At 36.3% G+C, this 22,974-nt stretch overlaps 1 protein-coding gene across 1 annotated transcript in view; it reads left to right on the plus strand.

Annotated features, from left to right (window-relative positions):
* ELAPOR2 (endosome-lysosome associated apoptosis and autophagy regulator family member 2) overlaps positions 1 to 22,974 on the plus strand; it is a 168,315-nt gene that overhangs the window by 104,467 nt on the left and 40,874 nt on the right. The window contains exons 3-9 of the mRNA XM_019749771.3: positions 1,923 to 2,118; positions 5,136 to 5,283; positions 8,051 to 8,137; positions 9,992 to 10,097; positions 11,141 to 11,293; positions 11,892 to 11,980; positions 20,969 to 21,149. Of these exons, the coding sequence (XP_019605330.2) occupies positions 1,923 to 2,118; positions 5,136 to 5,283; positions 8,051 to 8,137; positions 9,992 to 10,097; positions 11,141 to 11,293; positions 11,892 to 11,980; positions 20,969 to 21,149 (960 nt within the window). The remainder of the gene's footprint in view (positions 1 to 1,922; positions 2,119 to 5,135; positions 5,284 to 8,050; positions 8,138 to 9,991; positions 10,098 to 11,140; positions 11,294 to 11,891; positions 11,981 to 20,968; positions 21,150 to 22,974) is intronic.

Below are 22,974 nucleotides of genomic sequence, written 5' to 3' on the forward strand. Positions count from 1 at the left end.
TTTTCAACTTAGCAGGCATTGCACTCCCTGTCGCACCTCTTCAACTCTGCCACTGTGGTGGGAAAGCCGCCGTAGACAATATGTAAATGAATGGTGGCGACAGTGTTTCAATATAACTTTATTTGCCAAAGTGGGCAGCTGGCTGGATTTGGCCTGCGAGCTGTAGTTTGCTGATCCTTGATTTAGTGTAATGCTGGCTCTTGGTTTAGGACAGTATTTATCAGTTTACTAGAAGACCTACAAACCATAGAGAGTAAAATAAAAAAATTTCCATAACTGTATTTTTCTGCTGGTAGTACCGGAAGTGATAATACCTGCATGTGGCAAGCATTTATTAACTGCTTGGCACGGTGCTACTCACTTTGCACTATATTTTCTCGGTTTAGCCCTATGACACAGTATACGGTTATTATCTCATTTTTCAGAGGTAGAAATGGAGGCCTGGAGATGTGAACTCATTCAAGGTCACAGAATTAGGAAGTGGTACAACCCGGTCCAAGGATGATTTTGGTCTTGCAGCTAGCATGCAAAATTCTTTGCCTAACTTTTACTTATTTTCTGATATTGTACTAATTTGGGGATGTTGATTTCAGAGTTAGAAGTTCATGGTACAGCGTCTTAAGCGTTTCTGGGGAAAAAAAAGAACATTTCATGGATAAGGACAGGAGTGTGGGTTTTAGCTCTAGTTCTCTAGTTTTTCAAAATTAACTGTATTTTTTTTCTAAGTTTTCAAATGTATTCTAAAGGGGAATCTATCTAAATGTGAGGCTTTGCAGCTTCTATCTCTGCTGGGAGATTTTTTTCCTTTATTGGCTAATTTGAAGGTTTAATTTTGTTCTTGTTTCTATAATATCCTGATTAAAGGATTAGAAAGCCCTTTCCTACATTTGAGTCACTAATACCAGCCTGAGCACAGAGCCACACACTCAGGGATATGGATTTGCATTTGTTGAATGAATAATAACTTAGCAGCAGCACAACCTTCTTTTCTGTGACTGTGTCAACTGTCCTTCACATTGCCCATATCTGCTGGGTACAGTTCTCAGAATTAGCAGAGAACTTGACATCAGTAATAAGATGTAGGTTGTGGAAATGACTAGGTTGGAGTTGTGAATATTCAAAATGTGGGCTCGTGGTTTCGGAGTGGAGATACTTGTTTAGCTGTTGCACGTGAAGCACTGCCCTTGGTATTCCCTTTATGTTTAGTTCTCACTCGCTGGATCAAACTTTTATTTGGACTTAGTATTTGACAGCTACAATTAGGAATCCAAATATAATGATCCTTGTTTTCTGGAAACTCAAAGCCTCACATCAACTGAAAAGAGGTCTCTACTCAAATATCTATCTCTATCATCTCTATCTATCATCTCTATCTCCATCTCCATCTCCATCTCTATATATTTGTATTTACATCTAATCTATCTATTATCTATCTATATTTATCCATCCATCCATCCATCCATCCATCCATCCATCCATCCATCCATCCATCCGTCCATAGAGAGAGTGCTTTAATGGAGATATTATGAGAAGAGTACTGTGAGAGCACAGAGGGAGGCAAAACTGACTGCTTGGTGGGGGATCTGTTATGAAGAGGGTCATTTTTTGAGTTAGGAATGGGAGTTTTCCAAATTGAGTAGGTGAGTTGGTCAGCATTTCTGGAGAAAGAAGACCATAGCAGCAAGAAAGAGGATGAAATATTTTGGGAGTGATAGAAATTTCACTATGGTTGGAAAAGGGTGGGAACAGATTGGGGCCAGATTGTGAACTGCAAGTAGCGATAAAGGAGACTTTGGAAAGCTTTAATCAGGGTGTGACATGATCGGAGCTTTATAAAAACAATTCTGGTGACTTGTGTAAAGGGGAGGAAATGGACAGGGGAATTGGGTGACTGATGGGTTATACATTCTTGTGCCTTCCAGCTTTCTCCTGTGCTTCTGGCGAGTATCTAGAAATGAAGAACCAGGTATGCAGTAAGTGTGGTGAAGGTACCTACTCCTTGGGCAGTGGCATCAAATTTGATGAATGGGATGAATTGCCAGCAGGATTTTCCAACGTTGCGACATTCATGGACACTGTCGTTGGACCTTCTGACACCAGGCCAGTTGGCTGTAAAAAGTAAGAACTGAAAGAAACCTTTGGATCTTGAATCAGTAGTTAAGAAGGGTATAGTTGTTCTTTTCCAGATGGAAGTTGAGGATAATCTTGGCACTAATTGGAATTATACTCGTAGATAGGCTAATTGCAAAGAATCATGTTGTTTTAGACAGTCTTTACAAATAATGTAACTGAATTTTCATGAAGAAAATAATTGTTCTCAGGACATAATAGCTACCATATGCAAAGATGTGATAAAGCTATTACAAAAACAAATTAATTTTATAATCATATACTTATAACTACACTCAAGCCAGTGGTATTTCTACACATGCTTCTCTAATTTTTAGTGGATGATTTCAGATTTTTTTTTCATATGCAAGGAAGACGTGTAACCTTTATTTAGACACTTCATTATCTCCTGTAAGAGAGAGTGTGCTAAGTACCAGAGGTGGAAAGCTCATTTACTTAATTTCTACCTCAGATAGGAGAATATTAGCTTTGTCTATGATACTGCTAGAGGAATATGAAATTGATTTGGAAAAAATACCACACAAAACAAAATGTTTATCTTTGGGCTGTAACCCTTACTGTTCTCTTTGTATTGACTATGTAACATTGCCTTTCATATGACTATGTTTAGAAGAATTACACTTCAGGCTGCTGGCTACCTTCTGACAAGAGTGGCTTCTCAGGAACTCAAAAGTTTTACCATGAGCTAAGAATGCCAGGAATTATTTAGTTGTGCTAAAAGATATGTTCTCTCCCTCCCTCCTCCCCTCCTTCTGTTTCTTGTCTTCTACTTTCCTTATTTTTAATGTAGATCTGCATGTTTATCCAGATTTATTTTTTCAGCCTATAAAATTTCCTTTATTATTTCTTGTAATGCAGATCTGCTGCTTAAAAACTCTCTCAGCTTTGGTGTACCTAAAATCTTTATCTTTATTTTAACCTCATTTTTGAAGAATATTTTGTTGGACATAGGATTCACTCATTGCGTTCATCTTTTATTTAACGTTGATTATATTTGTCAGAGCTGCCTTAAATATTTGTCTGTTTATGTTCCCTGTCTTTTTTCTCAGTTAAGAGTCATATTTTCTCATTTCTTTGCTTGTCTAGTAAATGTTTATTGTATCTTAAGCATTATGAATGTTAACATGTAGGGAAAATAGATTAAGTTTTTCTTCGTTTAAAGCAGGGGTGTCCAAACTGCGCCCCAGGGGCCAACTGCAGCTCACAATCCATTTTTTATTAGTCTGCAGCAAATTCCAAAAATATATTTAGTTTACTTAAATAAAACAGGTGAGGCAATATGTACTTCACCTCGAGTGAGTGGCCCAGCTGTTTGTGTATTTTACCACATATGGCCTTTGGTGAAAAACATTGAAAAAAGTTTGGACACCCCTGGTTTAAAGGGTGTTAAATTTTGTTCTGGCAGGCAGTTTTTTTACTGGAAGATCACCTTGATCTTGTCAGATTTTATTATTGTTTTAGGGTGGCCCTGTAGCGGTTTCTCACTTAGTTTTAAGTTATGGCCTTTCTACTAGGGCAGGAGTCAGTCAACTACAGCCCATGAGCCCTCCCTCTGTTTTTGTAAATAAAGTTTTATTGGAACACAGCTGCACTCCTTTATTTATGCGTTGTCAGTGGCTGCATTTAGAGCTACAGTGGCAGAGTTAAGCATTGCAAGAGACCAGATGGTCCACAAAGCCCAAAATATTTACTCTCTGTCCCTTCAAGAAAAATTTTGCCAATACCTGCTCTAGGGCATGGCCCATATTCCTAAGGTGTGGCAATTTTGGAATCTTAAATTGATGTCCAATATGATTACCACATTTTTCCCTCTCTGGCTGGGTTAGAGCTCTAATGACTCCCATTAAAGTGACTTCTCTGATTATGTCTCAGCTTTGTAGTGGCTGCTAGTCCTATAGACCCTAGCCCCAAACCCATGACCTACAGAGAAACTCCATACAGACTCCTGGAGCCCCTGTTTTCTCGGATTCTCACGCCTGTAAATTACAGCCCTTTCAGCTGCCCCAGACACTCATCTCTGCTCCTCAGATCAGTGAGACTGCTGTGCTTTGCTTGGGTGCTGTCTCCTGGTGCCATCGTCTGAACGTGTCCTGAGGAAGGAGGTCAAGGTCAATTTGGGCTTTACCTCATGTGTTTTAATCCCAGGAATCTCAGTCCTGCACTGCCTGTTATCAATGCCTGAAAGTGGTTGATCTATTTTGTTTAGTTTAATAGATGGTTAAAAAGAAAGGGCAAATCCAATACCAGTTAGTCATGTTGGGATATGGAAGTCTCAGTCTTTTATTCATATTTCCTTTTCTGTTATAAAAAAAGAAAAGAATTACCCAAATTTCACTCTTATCATCAAGATAAAAAATTAAATCTGAAGAGGAGGATGTTAGGTTGTGTTGTCATACAGTTTTGTTAGAATTTTTTTCCCCCCAAAAGTTGACACATGACTCATTATTGGTTAATTCTAAGATATGGTTAGATTTACAACCCAAATTTTGGTAACCAGTGCATTTTCTTAATTTTTCATCTGTTTTTTAGATAAAAATTTCACTCAGACTTTACCTCTATATATACCATGAAACTGTGATCTGTATTTTAGTTAGGTTCAATGGGTTGTTTCTAGAACAATTTCTTCCCTACGAGTATATCAAAGAATCTCCTCATCCTCCTTTCATGTATGTGTATATAAATAGAACTTCAGATGTTGTTTGAGAGAATAATTCTACCCAAGATTATTAGAGTTAGTGGTGGTCTCTTTAGTGATGAATTTTTTGGTGAAAAGTATTAGTTTCATAGCCAGTTGGTCACATAATCTTACCAAGATTTAGGAAGTCATTGCCGTAAAAAATGAACCTTTTCCTAAGAATGGTGTTGGCCTTCAAATTCCACAACAGCTTTTGGTCTTCTCTGCTGTGCCTTGCTAATGGAATTATTTTTGAAATTGAGGTGCATAACTTGTAAACAGAAGAGGTTTCTGAATCCTAACAAAATGCCTCTGGGTTTCCTTTTTGCAGCTCTTCTTGGGTTCCTTGTGGAAATTACATAGAGTCAAATCGTGATGACTGCACTGTGTCTTTGATCTATGCTGTGCACCTTAAGAAGTCGGGTTATGTCTTCTTTGAGTACCAGTATGTCGACAACAACATCTTCTTTGAGTTCTTTGTAAGGCCTTTTATATTCTGAAATTTACTTTTTAAGGGACATTCGTGTAAAATTTCCCATAACCAGTAGTTTCCATTACACTTTATGCCTCCTTGTTTTTTCTTTGTGTGTGAACTGAACCTTTTGATATTAAAAGAAAACTTTAATGTTTTCTATATTTTATTTTCTGGTTACTACTATTTCTTTACTTCTGAGATCTTTGGGCTTGTTTTACTTTTGGTTATGATTGTTAGATGACCATTTGCTGTAGACTTTTTGTGTAACAAATATATTTTCTCCAAGATTCATTTTAATTATGATTTTTATAGCTATAGGTGCTATCTTGTTAAAAATATGTCTTCATCTATTTTAGTTTTTGTTTAAAAAGTTATTTCTCTTTGCAATTTCAAATATTTGAATTATTTAAGTGTATTCATGGGCAATATTTCAGAAGGAGAAGTGACTAAATGTTTCTGATTCTGTCAACCAAAGGAATGTAAAGGACAATCTAAAGGAATCAATGGATGTGGGATAGTTGCTGTCTCTGGCAAGAGATTAAATAGCAGTACAGAATACAGGATAAAATAATAGTCTAATATAATAGACCGTTGCCACTAAAATTATTTAATTATTTTATATAAACTATAAAATTATTTTATATAATCTAGCAAATATGTTGTGTCAGTGACTCAAATGCTTGAGGAAATGTTTTCAGATTGACTTTTTATACTAAAAAATGTATGTATTGTGGAGGTAGCTGGGAAACCATCTTATAAACTGTCTCTGTGGTTAAGATTTCAGGAACAAATATACTAACAATTCTAAAACAAACTTATGTTGCTCTTGATAATGGAAATTTCTAAATCATAAATTTTGTAGGAAGAGAGATTTCCCATGAAAGTATGAGCCTTAAATTTGAAGTCAAGAGATTCTAGCTCTAGTCCCATCTCTGCCAATGGCTAGCTGTGTGTTTCGGGGCAATTAAGTTAACTTTTTAGCCTACAACATTCCCTTTTGTAAAGTGAATTGTGTGACAAGACCTTTTCAGGAACCTCCTAGCTCCAATATCCTTTGGTGAGTTTAAGATGTTAAGCAACATTCAAACAGATTTGCTTTTTAAGCTACTTTTTATTTGCAAAACACTTCTCAGAGTGAATGTTTACCTATGTTAGGGGACATTTTGCAATATTATTAAAACTTCAATAAAGTTAAGCAAAACAAGTATATAAGTGTTCAAATAAGCATTTAGTTTTATATTGTCCAGCAAGCTTTGAGAGTTGTCAATAAAAGTACTCTAGAGGCATGGAATTTCTTTACTTCTTTTCAATGATGCCTTTGCTCTTTTAGTTATAGACTGAAAAGAAACGGCAAGTTCATGTTCCTTCTTTTGTCGATATTTCAGCTTTATAGGTTGCGACTTACTGACTCAGAGGGTCAGCATTTCACGGTCATCATGCTAATGGTTAATGGAAAGGAAATGTCTCCAGACTGAAAGATGCAGTTGTACCTGTGAACTTGACATAATTCAAAGCAATAAAATATTTGATTTTAGAACTATGTGAGACTTGCATTCAGTCCTCCCCATTTTTAATGATGAAACTGAAACCTAGAGAGAATAAGTGATTGGACCAAGGTCATACCATTTCTAGATACTTTTAGAATGAATAACAGAACTCAGGTCTCCAGGATGCCAGCAGAATGTCCAATAACAAATCACACCTGATTTCAGGGCAAAAAAACGCTTTCAGCTTATTCAAACACTGACCACCATATCTATTTTAAAATGGCTTCACACTTACATTAAAATGGCCATTAAGCTTATAATATAAAGAGGATACTTAAATTTAATTATAGCCAATATCCTCAGTAGCGGAAATTCTCTGATACTTGGATGGCAAAATGATCTATTTTCTAGTTAGGAAGTCTTTAGGAAATCTTTCTGATGGAGAACATTTACATGTTGTTTGTCAAGAGGATGAATGAAGTGGCAAAATGATTTAGAGAAGAAAGAAATCGCCATTTTGGCGGAAATAGTACAGGTGATGAGATCTTACTTTAACCCTACTCTGCTGCTGACTATTGTGCAATACTGTAAAGATGGCCTAACTTTTGATGCTTCTGTCTTTTTTGTAGACCTGGAAAAGTAGTGTCCCAACCCCTAGGCATTTTGAAGAATTTTCGGGAAAGCACAAAGTGTTTGGTGCTAAAGATATTTACTGTAGTCATTTGAAATGGCGTGACAAATGATTAACTCTTACCTCCAAATCAAAATCTGGGACTTTGACTGTGACCATAGCCACTTACCTACACATTTGGATTAAATCCCGGGGAACTGAATACAGAGCAGACTTCATTTAGTTATTAATTTAAGATTTTACTGCTGCAAATATTATAAAAATACACTTTATTTTTATACCATTGGGCTTGCATGGTGAATGTAAGCTTTGAAAACAATTTGGTAAGTTTGGTAGATTTTTGTAATGATTTTTTTTCTCTTTATGAAATTTTCAGTATTAACTGCTCTCTCCTCCTCTTCCCCTCCCTACTTCTCAGTGAGCTAACCCTTTTCTTAGCATAATGACAATGGTTTACCTAGAACCACTCACTCATGTGCAGTTGTCACTTAGCCTCCGGAGATCTAGATGTGGTTACTTGTTGAGAATTACTCATGGCCATTGTTTAGTATGTATTGAAAGAGGTTCTTGCAGCCTGTCCTGTGTCGAGTAAGACATTTAATTAAAGCCATTATTCAAGCAGATATACTGGGACCATTGTGTTTAATCCACAGATTCAGAACGATCAGTGCCAGGAGATGGACACCACGGCTGACAAGTGGGTCAAACTCACAGACAATGGAGAATGGGGCTCTCACTCTGTAAGTCTCTCTTTGTTCTTCTCCTCTCCCCCACCTCCCCTTTTTCTCATACCTTTTCCCAATCTTTTTTTAAAGTTTATTTTAAGAGAAAAAGGTAAAAAAAAATGTTTTTTAATTTAGACAATTTCCAGTTGGGGAAGATATTGTTCCTAAGTTTCATAGACTCAGGCTCTTTCTAGGTGTTTTTTCCTAGCTTTCTCTTTCTCCTTAGGCCCTTTCCTTTCTCTTTCCCATCATACTCCAACTTTCCTTTTTCGCAAAGGGAGCATTAACAAGAAATAAGGCTAATAAAACTAATATACAAAACCTCTGAGTATGTAAGTCTACATGGGAGAGAGTCAGTGGCTCTCACATTGGAAGAATCCTTGTTTTTTATCTAGCTTTCTCTGCAGTCTCCCCAATAAGTGATTTTCAAGCTTGTCTCATTGGGGACTGTGCTGACTCTATTGTTTGACAGCTCTGATTATTACAACATTCATCATTTTTGGAGCCAAAAACTACTTCCTATCTGTTTGCCACCTATTGGTCAATGTTTTATGCCCTCTGAAAAAAAATGCCTTCGCATTGAGTAAAGTAACTGCTTAATTCTCCACATGATAACTATAAATGCTTGAAGGCAATTATTAGAGAACACAGAATGTATCTATTATTTTTGAGCACTGTCCCTTTGGAGTGAGACATGCATTTAAAATCTAACTCTGGCTTCTAGAATTTGTATTTCTTTAGGCAATTGACTTAATTTCCTTGAGTCTGATTTTTTTCATTTAAGAAATAGGACCAATCTTGCAGGGTGAAATGAGGTGATATATGGGAAAGGCCTGTGCAGTGTCAGCAATATAGACTGAGCTCTATTTCAGTAAGACAGTCCACCCTTGCCTTTGTGTTGTAGCAGATAGGTACCCTATCTTTGGGTGATTAATACAGTGTACCTTTCAGAGTATCTTTTGATGTGTATGCCTGTAAGTGATATTAGTACCACTTGAGATCCATTCACCTAAGCATTCAGTCAGCTAGGCTTTGAAGGTACAAATGACCGTTGGCAACAAATATGCTTTCTTCACTTCTAAAGACTTCATACAAGTGGAAAGAACTTAACACATTACTTCGTTGGCAGGATGAAGTGACTGGATATGTTTAAATTTATACCACTTGAATTTGGCCAGCCACAGATTGCAGAGAAGAATAAGGGGGTCAAAAGAGAAAGCAAGCAACCCTTAAAATTAGATTTCTTGCCTGAATCAGCATGAAATTTCTCAGAAAGGTAGTTTGATTTATAATTACAAAAATGTCCTGGTGGCAAAGGAAGCATATATTACACACAGTGTCATTTAAATTCTGGAGTCATAGAGTTACATCAAGTTATTCTATAGGAAGAGTCCTATTTTCTCTTGTTGCTGTTGCAGTATTGTTTATTAAATAAATTTAAAATGAAGCAAACTCATTCTGTTGCCTTTTTATTTTCAGAGCTCACAGTCTACATTTGAGTAGTGGCATCCAAATAATTTGTAATAGGGCTGAGTCTCTAAAATGAGTCTCTTTTAAATTTAAACCAAGACTTCATGAAAATGGTTTGAAAATCATTTTATCTTTTTGTTCAGACTTGAGGAATTTTTTTCCTTCTTTATAACTGTATTTTTTAAATTGGCGAACTATTTATTTAGTTTTTTTCTTTTTTTTTAGAAAATGTGAAGTTCAGTACAGCTTAGGTATTAACAGTAGACTTAAATTTGTGGGTTCCAGAATTAATGGTGTTTCATTATAATGCAAAGAAAAATGTATGAGGGATTAACTTTCAGGTATGGTCAGTCGTAGCATGGCTTATCTGACCTGAATATCTTGTGTTTTTCTTTACAGGTAATGCTAAAATCTGGTACAAACATATTATATTGGAGAACTACAGGCATCCTTATGGGTTCTAAGGCAATAAAGCCAGTATTGGTAAAAAATATCACAATTGAAGGTATTTCACAGCAATCTGTTTTAGTAGTCACCTATCACATTTTATGTTGAGTTAAAATATTGAAATTGTTGGTTTGGTTGACTCAAGGGTTCATGGGACAGGAATTAATATATTAGATATCATAGAGGTCTAGAGACTCTGGTTTTATTCTTGGGTTGTTTGTTTGGGTTTTTTTGGTACTCTTAAACTGAATTATTTAATCTGTATGAAAAAATAAACATGATGACAATTTTAGGTGTCTTTAAATAAAAGAAAAAATCTTTATTAATAAGGGATTATTATTCATTTGAAAAATGTCTATTATGCCATTATCAAGTTTACTCAGGTCACTGCTGTCTCCATAAAAATAACAATAAAAGGAACATCTTGGCCTGACTGTCTCCTAAATCTCTTGTACTTCTTCTGAACCAGCTGAAACTTTGTGGCCCAGGAGAGCAGCCAATAACCCCTGGCATGGTTCATTCTTAGTTAGGGCTACTTATAATTAAAGCAGTGAATCTCCTTTATTAAAGTTCGACTTGTGTTTGAATATTTTAAAAGTGCACTTGTTCCTGTGACACTAACTCATTAGTCATAGGGACATCTACTGACAAAGGCTAGAATTACAAGCCAGAAGACAAGTCCAGGCCTTCTCGAGTCTAATTCTTGCCTGTGACTTACTGAGCAGCAGATAAAAAGCGAACCGGTAGCAACGGAGATCAGAGAATGGTCACTCATGGAATTGGAGGAGACAGAGTTTATCCCACTTCTAAAGTAGTGGGGCTGACTTTCAAGAACCGAGTTTATACATTTACTGTAGTTCTAGCAAATCTCACTCTCTTGTTTAAGTGTTTGCTGTACTAAGTATATTTAATTCAGTATGTATCCCCGTCCCTTGCACACAGTAAATAGTTTCCTGGTGTTGTATGAATGAGATAAAGGATTTGGGTTGAGCTTACTGTCCATAACTCGCTCTCAGTTCTGGTAGAAGCTGCAAAAGGGTGCGGATTTGCTTGTTGTTGTTGGGTCCTCTGTCCCATGCTCTGTCTATCGTTACCTTACAGGAGTGGCATACACATCAGAATGCTTTCCATGCAAACCAGGCACCTTCAGCAACAAACCAGGTTCGTTCACCTGCCAAGTGTGTCCCAGAAACACCTATTCTGAGAAAGGAGCCAAAGAATGCATCAAGTGTGCAGAGGACTCCCAATTTTCAGGTATATCTAGTCTTTGCCAGTTTATACTCTTTGTTATTTTCTTTCTGAATTTATGTTTGTCAAGTGTGTAGTTGTCAGCTGGAAGTCACATATAAGTGCGATGGGAACTGTGGGCCAGATACCAAAGTGCTTAAATACTGAGTGGATAAAAATGACTACTTTTATCCCTTTCTGCATGATTTTTCCTCTGGTCTTTAATTTTTTCTATTCCATACCCCACAGGTAATTGCTTTGGATGTGTTTGCACTAATCTAAAATAAGATTCGTATTGTACTTTTAGATGATTTGTGGGCATAGGCATGTATTTAGGAACTTGTAATTTGTTCCAAATGTACAATTTTAATGATAATAGAATAAATCTAATGTCTTCTTGGAAAGGCTATGATATGTCCCATGTATATCCTGGAAACATTTATTGGTTTTAGAGGAAATAAAAATGTAAGCCTTTATTTTCTTTAGCCCTACCTAGTTCTACCTAAATTTTTCTGGGAAGGTTATTTTTACTTTTCAGTTGTCTTCTTTTTTTGTTTTGATTTTTGCCTGTTGTTAGAGTCACAAAGGAATCGACTCATTTCCCAAATGCATTTTTATGTTGCAGAGGAAGGATCCAGTGAGTGTATGGAGCGCCCTCCCTGTACCACAAAAGACTATTTTCAGATCCATACTCCATGTGATGAAGAAGGAAAGGTATTGGCAGCTTTCAGTGGACTCCATTTCATATTTATTCAACCCTCGTCTCAATTTGAGTAGACTAATTTGTTCATGAGCGAGTAAATGAGCTGATTTATAACCCACGAATGTAAGTAGTACAGAGGAAATGTTAAGAGTTTATGTTCGGAAGTCTGCCTTCCTGGCTCTGATTTTCCAATCTACTAATTAGTGCTGTCAGTTTTTTTATCTGTAAAATGGGGATAATATCAGTACCTATTTCATAAGGCTCCTAAATAAATATGAGATATTCAGTGTAAGGTTCCTAGTGTTACCAGAGATCAGGTTCTTGGTTACGCCTCAAGAAGAAATTCGGGGGCACACTGAACAGGCAAGCAAGCAAGCAAAGGGAACCAAGCCGAGCAATGGATTTACTAAAAGAAAGGAAATAGTACAGCACACACTCAAGACGGTGTGAGAGTGGGCAGGCCCAGAAGAAGAGCAACTGCCCTGAAGAAGAAAGAAACTTAGTATTATATTCAAATGAAGGCATGCAATATTTAGAGGTGGTGTTACAATTGTTCCCAGGGTAGGTCTTTGCTGACCACTCCTTCCCATTGGGAGGAGGGATTTTTGTCCTCATTTGGCCCTTGTCAGAACTGTCATGGTGACACAGGGGGTGGAGATTTTTCCCTGCCCCTGATGCTAAGAGCATTATAATCTATTACAATTAGCTGTAGCTGCACCTTTTCTTAAGCATGATCTCACTTCCTCCTTCCTTTGTTTGCCACACTTCTTCCTCCCTTCTTTCCCCTCTCCCCACCGCCCTGTTCTTTCTGCCTACGGTGACACTAACACAGTGTCTGACACACAGTGAGTGCTCCAAAAATTAATGCAATTTTTAACAGCTACATGTTTTGAGAAGTAACAATATCAGGAGTAGCACAACCTTAAAATGTGTCCTGTGACTCATAGGATGGAAACACAGTATGTCCTCACTTAACATCTTTGATAAGTTCTGAGACTTTTAAGGGAAATGATGTATAATGAAACTAATTTTACCATAGGCTAATTGATATAAACAATATTTAAATTCCTACGGCATGTCATCAACAGTATAATGAAACAATGAAACCACAAAGGATGTCAAATGAAACCACATTATTTGTGAAACTGTTGTATTCTGTACCTTCTCTTTAATTATTTGGTTACTCAGTAGGCTTTGTCAATAAAAGCTATGCAGCCATTGGCTAATTCAGTTATGGCAGTTTACTGTGTAATTGCATTTAGAAAATGCAAAGTAATTACCATATGGAGGGCACTTAGCCAGAGGGAAAATGCACACATGAACTCTGCAGTTGACTTGCTATTCTCTTAATTAAAGTGTTAGCCTACACCAGCCCAAGTCAGTAGGAGAAACTAAGATTAAAGTGGCTACAATGCAGCATTCTTTCTGTATGTTTGCATCTTTGAAATCATGATACTTAATTTCTTGACCTAGTTTGGAAAATAAATATAGATGTCAGTATTGCTATATTTTCTTAATTTTGTATCCTTAGGTTCTAATCGAATATAATTTTTATATGGTTATTTTTCTTACCCTTAGTCCTTAAGTTTTTAAAAAGAATTTACTTTTGAATGCTTAAGACCAAGTTCATTCTAGTATTTACAGTATTTACTAACTAAGAATAATTCAAGGGAAGGCCAGTTTAAATTAGTGGAAAATTTCAATGATTAGAAGTATATCTATAACTTTTTTTAAAAATAAATTTTATTGGAGAATATTGGGGAACAGTGTGTTTCTCCAGGGCCCATCAGCTCCAAGTCGTCCTTCGATCTAGTTGTGGAGGGTGCAGCTCACTGGCCCATGTGGGAATTGAACCGGCAACTCTGTTGTTCAGAGCTTACGCTCTAACCAACTGAGCCATGCTGCCCCCTATATCTATTACTTTTAATAAGAGCAGTAATTCAAACTAACAGCTCTTAAATGACAAGGAGTTATGAACTAAGATCTTGATGGCCCTACAATAATGGCCAAGGAAGGGCTACTTCTACTTAGAAAGTAATGTAGAGAGCCACTAAGGTGGGTTTAAAGTAATTTGGAATCACGTTTCTTTAGGTAAGCTTTTCTTAGCTAAACTTGCCATATTAATAAGTAAAGCTAATTAAAGTTAGTTTATTCTATATAATCATCATTAATTCAGCATTATTGAACCATAGATGAATGAGACCTAATACGTATACAAATGGGTCTTGTTTTTGCTATAATAAAAATATTCAAAAGTCATGTTTTATGTCAATGAGTGGTATGAGAAAATCTAGTTGAACAGGGCCTAAAGGAAGTAAGGCCATATATTACATGTAAAATGCACAGAATACACACATATGCACACACATTTATGTGCCCATGTATGCACCCACAGGCTTGTTATGTACATACATACGCACAAGTTATGTTTCTCTGTTGTTCTGCATGAACTCTGAAAGTGTTCTCGGTATAGAACAAACAATGGCTAGCATGCCACAAACTTGGTGATCTTTTAAAAAATGATCTACGACTTATTTCAGGATAAGTGTTTGTAGCTTCAGGAGTAAACCAAAAGCTAATTAAATAACATATGTAGTGAAAAGTGTAGATCACACACGTGAATTTGAAAGGTTTTTGTTTTTATTTGTTCCAATATTTTCATTTGTTCTGGTTTCATCTTTTCAAAGAGCATTTTATTCGTGTTTGGAATAGTCTGGTGATTTGCTGATGGTTTAGTGATGCTTCCGGGGTTGTTCGATGACGGCGTCTTGGCTCTTTTTGTCCTGTCAGGCTCCCTGTGATCTTATTTTCTCTTTGCTTGTAGAGGATCATCAGGGGAAGTGGCTATTGTGATATCCAGACTTTGAACATTATAATTTATGTGACACAGGAATGTTACAAACTTTTATGTTCATTTTGAAGCTAAGTTATTTTGATCATTTCCTGCCTATAGGGGATGATTTTCAGGAAAATTTTAATTGGTAACTGGAACCATCCTAATCCTAATTAACAGACTCTCACTAACATCATGAAAAATGTGGAAAGCCTACTCATTCATTCATTTATTCAGTGAATTTTACTGAGCACTGGCTATATACAGAGTGCTGGGTGATGAAGGCAGAGCTAAGGAAATACAGAGGAATATAAATGTCTGCAGATTGTACAGCAGTGGTTGTCAAGCTTTAATGTGCATCAGACTCACCTGGAAGTTTCTGTCACTTTTTTTGTTTATTTGTTTGTTCATTTCAGTAGCTCTGGGGCAGGGCCTGTGAATTTACATTTCTAACAAGTTTCTGGGTAATTCTGATTCTGTTGGTCCAGGAGCTTTGCAATTTAAGAACGACTGGTCTTGACGTTAAAGGAAGAGATAGTCAATCGAAGAAAATGAATTATTATTTCCAATTGTGCTTAGAGCTACAGCAGAGAAGTTGAATTTTACAGGGATCTGACGTAGGCTGGGGAGGCTTCTGAGCTGTGTGAAGCCCAAGCAAGGGCCTGGGAGAGAGCATTTCTGGAAGAGGGAGCAGGACGGTAAAAACCTGGCATGGGGGGAGTATGGGGTGTCTGAAGAGCTAAAGGGATATGAGCGCGACTATTGTGTGGCTGTGGGCAGGGAGTTGGTTAGTGCTGGAATTGGCATGGTTTCTTCATAACAGTGAGTTCACTTGACATTTTTATGTATGTTTTCTCTCTTTTCAAAAAATTTCTTAGAGATTACTTTATACGGGTATTCAGGTACACACATATAGCTGTATACAAGTACATGCACAGATTTCATGCTTGAGGTTTAAGCTCCAAAGAATGTTGACCAGTGATAATGGGCAAGTATTCACTAAGAAAAGACATCTCTTAGTATTACATCTCTTAGCGTTAGCGAGGCATTTGATAGAGCTTCTCATGATCTGCCTATGGACAGGATAATCGTGGACTAAACGATATGGCTGAGTGGACATATGGCTAACGGAAGAACTGTACGTAAAATGTTTGATTTAAAAAATGGATGTTAACCAGAAATATAGTTGATATTAACTAAGAGTACAATTGGTATCATGTATTTGCCATAGGAATATAAATTTAACAAAGAGTTTATACATATCCTAACTCATACCAAGAATGTGAATTCAGGTGACTTATTTTCAACATTTCATTTTGAAATTCTTGCGTGAAGACATTAGGAATAAGTCAGAATATAAAATTGTAAATCAATAAAGCTGAGAAAAATGATAGAATTGAGAAAGATGCCAGTTTGCTTGAACAGTAAAGTTAAATTAGTAAAATAAAAATTTATTGTGTAAAAGAAAGTCTCAGATGTAAAAGTATTTAGAAAAGAGAAAACATTCCTTGCCAAAAAGATTTCCAAGAGAATCCAAGCTTTAGAAGAGCTGTCTCACCAAATAAAAAGGGCAACAACTTATATCTAAAGGGGAAAATAAACCTCCCAAGAATTCAAAGGATATTTAGATTTTAATTCAACTGTTCATGGTTGAAAAGAAAATCTCTCACTTGTTTATCATAAACCACAAAAGTAGTCTTATATCTGCTTGCAAAAGTCAGGGGGATAAGGTAGTTTTTGTTAGGGAGTCAGCAACTTACAGAAAAAGCTTAGTTTTATTTGTTTTGGGTACTAGAAGTAAACAGTAACTTTTTGTTTGTTTGTTTATTTGTTTGTTTTATTTCAGGGTAAAATGTGGTGTCCCCCTTACCCTCACCCCCGATTGTGGGATGTGATGCACATATTTCCTTGTAATGGTGCCAAAGCAAAGTGATGGTTTTGCTTCTGCACTTGGAGATAATTATAAAATTCTGTTAATGAATTAAAAAAATACTTTTCAGAATTGGGGTAGGGGGAGGCAGGGCAGGAGTGGCTTGCCTCATGCACGTGGGAAGTTAGTGTAGAACAAACAACTTAAGGACTTTCTCTTGCTCTTCTCACTGATATTCTTGACTCATTTGATTTCCTTCTCAGGCAGGCTCTTTCCTGTGAAAACCACTATCATCCTCACAGCTTTTGATTATAGGAACGTAGACCAAAATTTCAGAAAAGACTGCTTTGCCCTGCTTGAATCATGAGCCCATCTCAGATCACCCTTTCAGTCCAGGAGCTACTCTGGGAGGACAGTTTAGTTTAGTTCACCTGATAATCCCTGTGGTGGGGAAGCCAGACTGTATAACTCCCAGTTCCTTTCAGCATCACACATGTCAGTTCCTGAAGAGAAAAAGATGATGTTTGTTAACCACAATAAAAAGAGTGATTCTGTGCAGGTTTACAGCATGTACTCTTCAATAATATAAATAGATCTGGAAAGATTGTCTTGATATATGGAAATCCCATAGAATTTGGTACATATCTCTTGATACTTACATGGTGATCATAGAAGGTGTGCTAGTGTTTTGGTATCAGATCAATTTATTGCAAATACATGTAAAGATGACCGGTAGGGAAGAAAGTTTTAGAAGGAGCCTTCTTCAGAGGATACATTCGACTTACAATTTATTCATCTCTGAGTCTAGGAAGTTGATGGATCATAGAGGGTTTGCAAGTGTTTTGGTATCAGATTGTCTCGCACTTATCTTTGCCCTTTAATGAATTTCAATATTACAAAGTATTCCAAATACTCAGTGTCTGTAACACAATGCTTCTGAATTATACAGCCGGAGAAAGATATAGGAGACATTAAAAAATTGGGTATGAAGGGATATGGGTTTTAGATCTACCTTTCTTTATGATTCAAGCAAGTCAGATATCCTTGTTTCTTAATTAGAATGATGGGAAAACAACGTGGCATTTCTCAGTGACTAGGAATTTCTGCATTTGTTTAAAATAAAAATTTCATGATAGTCTTCTTTGAAATCTTTTTTTTATAAAAAGAAAAAACAGCTTTATTGAGATGTAATGCTCATACCATGTAATTCATCCACATCCACTTAAAGTGTCAATTCAGTGTGTTTAGTATGTTCAACCCAATCTAATTTTAGAATATTTTTTAGCGTAACACCCTGGCTAGAGTGTCCAGTACAATGTTGAATCCTCATGCAATTTAAATCCAGTACAATTTAAAACCCAGTACAACGTTAAATCCCCATGCTGCCTTCTACATAAAGGAAGAGGACCCAGGCTTTCATGTTATTTAGAAAGGGGACAAGGTGGTAACCAGCCACAAGGGAAAAGTGAAAAAAGCAAATGCTTCATAGAAAAGGAATCAAAATGGGTGCTGACATGTAAATAGGTGGGCTGAGAACATGCTCAGAGCAGGCGTGGCTGTTGAGCATGGCTTGGAAGGAGGGGACAAACACATTTGGCAGACTGGTGTGGGCAATTTCAAGAGAAACAAATGAGTGCTCAGTGGGTTGCAACTAGACAGGATGAAGGTTTGGGAGCCGCCTGGAAGCAAGCAGTAGCCTGTCTGCTTGGGACCATCTGAGCTAGAACATCATGGAGCACAGGCAGTTAGGTTGGAGTGGCAATTGGTAGACCCTTTGAAAGCAAATGTAATGGAGCTCTGATGAATTCAGCCAGCCTGCGAAGCCTTGGTGAATGGGTGCAGGACATTTGAAGGAAGAAAGCAGGGAGCCACAAACACATCCAGTCTGAAAAATTTGTCTAAATTTTATTTCCTTATATTGAATTTCCATATAAGAGTCAGCTTTCAATTGATACCAACATGTGTTTCTGTAGCATATTTTATTATGCTTAATATAAGTATAGTTGAACACGACAGTTCTTCTGTAATCTTAATAGCAATCTGGTAGATTTTGCTCTATTAGGGTTTTGGTTTCATAAAACATTTCATAATTTGATCTCAACTTGCCAAACAATGAATTGATTGTTGGTTTTTCACCTGCACTGTGAGCCATCTGGTGCTGAGTGTCATTAATATTACTTACTAGCTTTCCCCAGTCAGCCAGACTGGGAAGCATCTGTCCCCATGAGAAGGCAAGGCACAGAATCAATCTGCCATGTGAATCAGGCTTTGTAAACAAAACTTTTACTAGAGAATTTGAGATTTTTAATGTTTAAAGGTGGTTCACATTTTCTAATTTTTAAATATTTATTGTGCTTGGATTGAAAATCAGGTGGTTAGCTGACCTGTCAAAATATATATTTGTATATTTTTAGTCTTTCTAAGCTGATTCTACTTGACTCATGTTGCTTTACCATGTATCAGCTGTGTATGACATTTGGGCAAGTTGTTTAACAGCTCTTACCTGGAGCTTCCTTATTTATAAACTTGAGGATAATAATACCGACCTCCCAAAGTGGCAGGGAAGAGTACACGGTGTGCCCCAAGATCGGTACTCAGAGTGCTATCTCAGAACCACCCCCATTCCCACGTGGGAAACATGTATTCCCACCACTGCAGTAATTCATATATAACTCAGTGCGATTTTAATTAATGTCAAAATAAATAAGCAGATTTATGAATTGAGGATTGGAGATTTGTTTCCTATACTTGTTAAGCCAGAATTTTAAAAAGAACATCCCCCAAATATAATGATGTGTTGTTGTTTTTGTTTGTTTGTGTGTTTTTTTTGCTTAGATTCTCTGAAATTTATTTTGCCTTTCTCAGCGGAGTTGAGAACTCCTTATGGATATAGGGTCTAATTTATTTTTTCAGCTGTTTAGCAAGCTCCAGCAGGAATGGCCACTATTTTATACATGATAAGAGAGAGGCAGATGGGTGAAGTGACTGGTTAAACTGTTTCGTGACATAGGCAATAAAATGAATGTGGAAAGAGAGTGTTGTAAAAATAAAATATATATATATTATTTATAATTCTGTTGAGACAACTACCTTTTAAATCATTTTCTTAAGCATCCTTTTTCAGATAAGGCTGTTTACTCTTCCATCAGAGAATACTTGAGAATAAAATTGAATGGCCTAAAGGGCTTAATAGAGAACCCTGGATTCTCTATTAACCGGAAATAGCAAGAGAGAATTGGCTTTAATTTTGTTCTCCAGCTTCAGTATTAGACTTATTACAGAAGCTGTTTTAAAGGAGAAAGAATACTTTCTGCAGGTTGTATGTTTAATGAAGAAAGCTTTTAATTTCTTTTTAAAAACTGTATTTAGTTATGAAAGAATCTAATTTTCTCCTTAACCCCCCCTCTGCCCCCGCCACACACACACACACACACACACACACACACACACACACACACTGATTATATCAATTTTGTTTTTGAAATGATTAACCTATTTAATGTTTTGGTTTCAAAAGAGAATAATTTTACAATCACAGCTTTCTGGGTTTGGCTGAGTTACAGCTATTTTGTTGTATTTTGTTTTGTGTGAGGGTGTATGCCTGTGTGAGAGGGAATGAAAGGATAAGGTTTGAAAAGAGTTCCCTCCTTGAGGGTAGAGGCTGTCTTAATTCTGATGTTCGGAGCACATGCAACAAGGCCTAAAAGCCTCAGGAGAAAACATTTTAGCTACAGCTTTTATAGTCTAATATCAGATTATTGGAAAAGTCTCAGAGAACAACTATTAATATTTATGAAATAACAGAATTAAAATGTGAAGCTAGATATATTCTTTAAAAATAATTGTTTTCTTTTGTGATCACCATATAGAAAGCCTGGTGAAATGTACTGTGATTGAGGAAGAGGAATGAAAAAGATAGTCTCTGCATAGAACTTAACGTCGGTTATGGAATAAAGTGAATGAGTGTAGATAGAAGAGTAAGGGCTATACTCACGTTATCTATATTTTAAAGAGGAATTGCATGATGAGGGACATACTATGCATGAAGTAAGGCCACCTGTAGCTCAGGGTAAAACTATTTAGATGTAATTACAGTCATTTTCCCACCAAAGTTTTTTTATTTTTGTCTCTTTTTGTTATTAATGTTTTAGATTCTCTTCAGTTTAGATTCTCTTCAGAATCTCTTCTATTCTGTCACTATTTGGACTTTTTCCTAGGCTGTCAACTTAACATTTTTGTTATTGTAAGTTTAGAGCAAGTAAAGGACGTTTTATGACTTGCAAGCTTTTTTTGCAGACACAGATAATGTACAAGTGGATAGAGCCAAAAATCTGCCGGGAGGATCTCACAGACGCTATTAGGTTGCCCCCTTCTGGAGAGAAGAAGGATTGTCCACCTTGCAACCCTGGATTTTATAACAATGGATCATCTTCTTGCCATCCCTGTCCTCCTGGAACGTTTTCAGACGGAACAAAGGGTAGGAAATCAATTGGTCCAATAACTGAACATTTAGCATTATAATCTTGTTGGACTACTGTGATCTTGCTCTAAGTTGTTTTTATGCAATAATTCTTTAAAATGCATATTTTTCTTATCTCATGGAAACAAAGTTGAGAGATAAGATAATGGCATCATGAGACGGCAATGGCTTATTTAATATATCATAAGAATGGATTTTTAATGGCGTTCTGTGTGACACACTCTTCATGAGATTACTCTGCCTTTGGGTAGTGATAAGAAAATTCCACCATATTAAGTGATTAAGGATAAGCACTCCTTTTCCAGTGTATGTGTACAAATATATTGATGTAAACCTAAAATATAACATCTTCTAATTCAGCTCTGGAATAATAAATCACATTTTGTGCTGCCATAAGAGCAAAAATTGCTCATATTGATCATATGGCAATTTAAAATAGTCCCTAAGTAACTTGTTTCAAAGTGTAAAGTTGGAAAAATTATAGTACTTACCAAATAAATATAGAAAGTGGTTACAGAATTTGTTTTAATTTTGATGGACAAAGATTACATACATTTTAGATGAAGGTGCCTTACTTGAATCAGCTACGCCATATACTGAATATCTAAAGTCTCTAAGAGATAACATAAAAAGAACTGAAGAGTCAAATTTACTTGGGTTTGAATCCAAATCCTGCAGGCCACCAATAGCGTGATTTATCTACAGTATTTAAATCTTTTTAAATAATGTTTTTATTTTATTATTGTAGTTGACATACAATATTATCTTAGTTTCAGGTGTACAACATAGTGAATAGACATTTATATACCTTAGAAAGTGATCACCCTGATAATTCTAGTACCCATCTGACACCATACATAGTTATTACAATATTATTGACTATATTCCTTATGCTGTACTTTACATCCCCATGACTATTTTGTAACTACTGATTTGTACCTCTTAAGCCCTTCAACTTTTACACCAATAACCCTAACCTCCCTCCCATCTGGCAACCCTAAAATTGTTCTCGGTATCTATGAGTTTGTTTCTGTTTTCTTTGTTCATTTCTTTTGTTTTTTAGATTCCACATATACCGTGTTTCCCCGAAAATAAGACATAGCCAGACCATCAGCTCTAATGCGTCTTTTGGAGTAAAAATCAATATAAGACCCAGTCTTATATGATATAAGACAGGGTATAATATAATATAACATAAAATAACATAATGTAATATAAAATATAATATAATATAATACCAGGTGTTTTATAATATAAGACCCGGTCTTATATTAATTTTTGCTCCAAAAGACGCATTAGAGCTGATGGTCCAGCTAGGGCTTATTTTAGGGAAAACACTGTAAATGAAATCATATGGCATTTGTCTTTTTCTGTCTAACTTACTCCACTTAGCACAATACCTTCTAAGTCTATCCACGTTGTTGCAGATGGCAAGATTTCATTCTTTTTTATGACTGAGTAACATTGCATTGTACATACATACCACCTCTTCTTTTTTCATTCATTCATTGACAAAGACCCAGGCTGCTTCCATAGCTTTGCTATTGTAAACAATGCTGCAATGAACATATGGATGCTCATGTCCATACAAAGTAGTGTTTTGGGTTTCTTTGTATAAACACCCAGAAGGGAGATTACTGGGCCCTTGTTTCTTGTTATAGCCTTTTACAGTCTATTTTGTCTGGTATAAGTATTGCTACCTCAGCTTTTTTTGTGGTTGTTCTTGTTTGTTTCTGTTTTCATGAAATATCTTTTCCTTCTCTTACTTTCAATCTGTGAGTGTCTTTCAATCTGAAGTTTTTTGTAGGCAGCATATGTAAGA

The sequence above is a fragment of the Rhinolophus sinicus genome, chromosome 4 (assembly GCF_057876585.1).
Source record: "Rhinolophus sinicus isolate RSI-liver-muscle chromosome 4, RSI-T2T, whole genome shotgun sequence".
Lineage (NCBI taxonomy): Eukaryota > Metazoa > Chordata > Mammalia > Chiroptera > Rhinolophidae > Rhinolophus > Rhinolophus sinicus.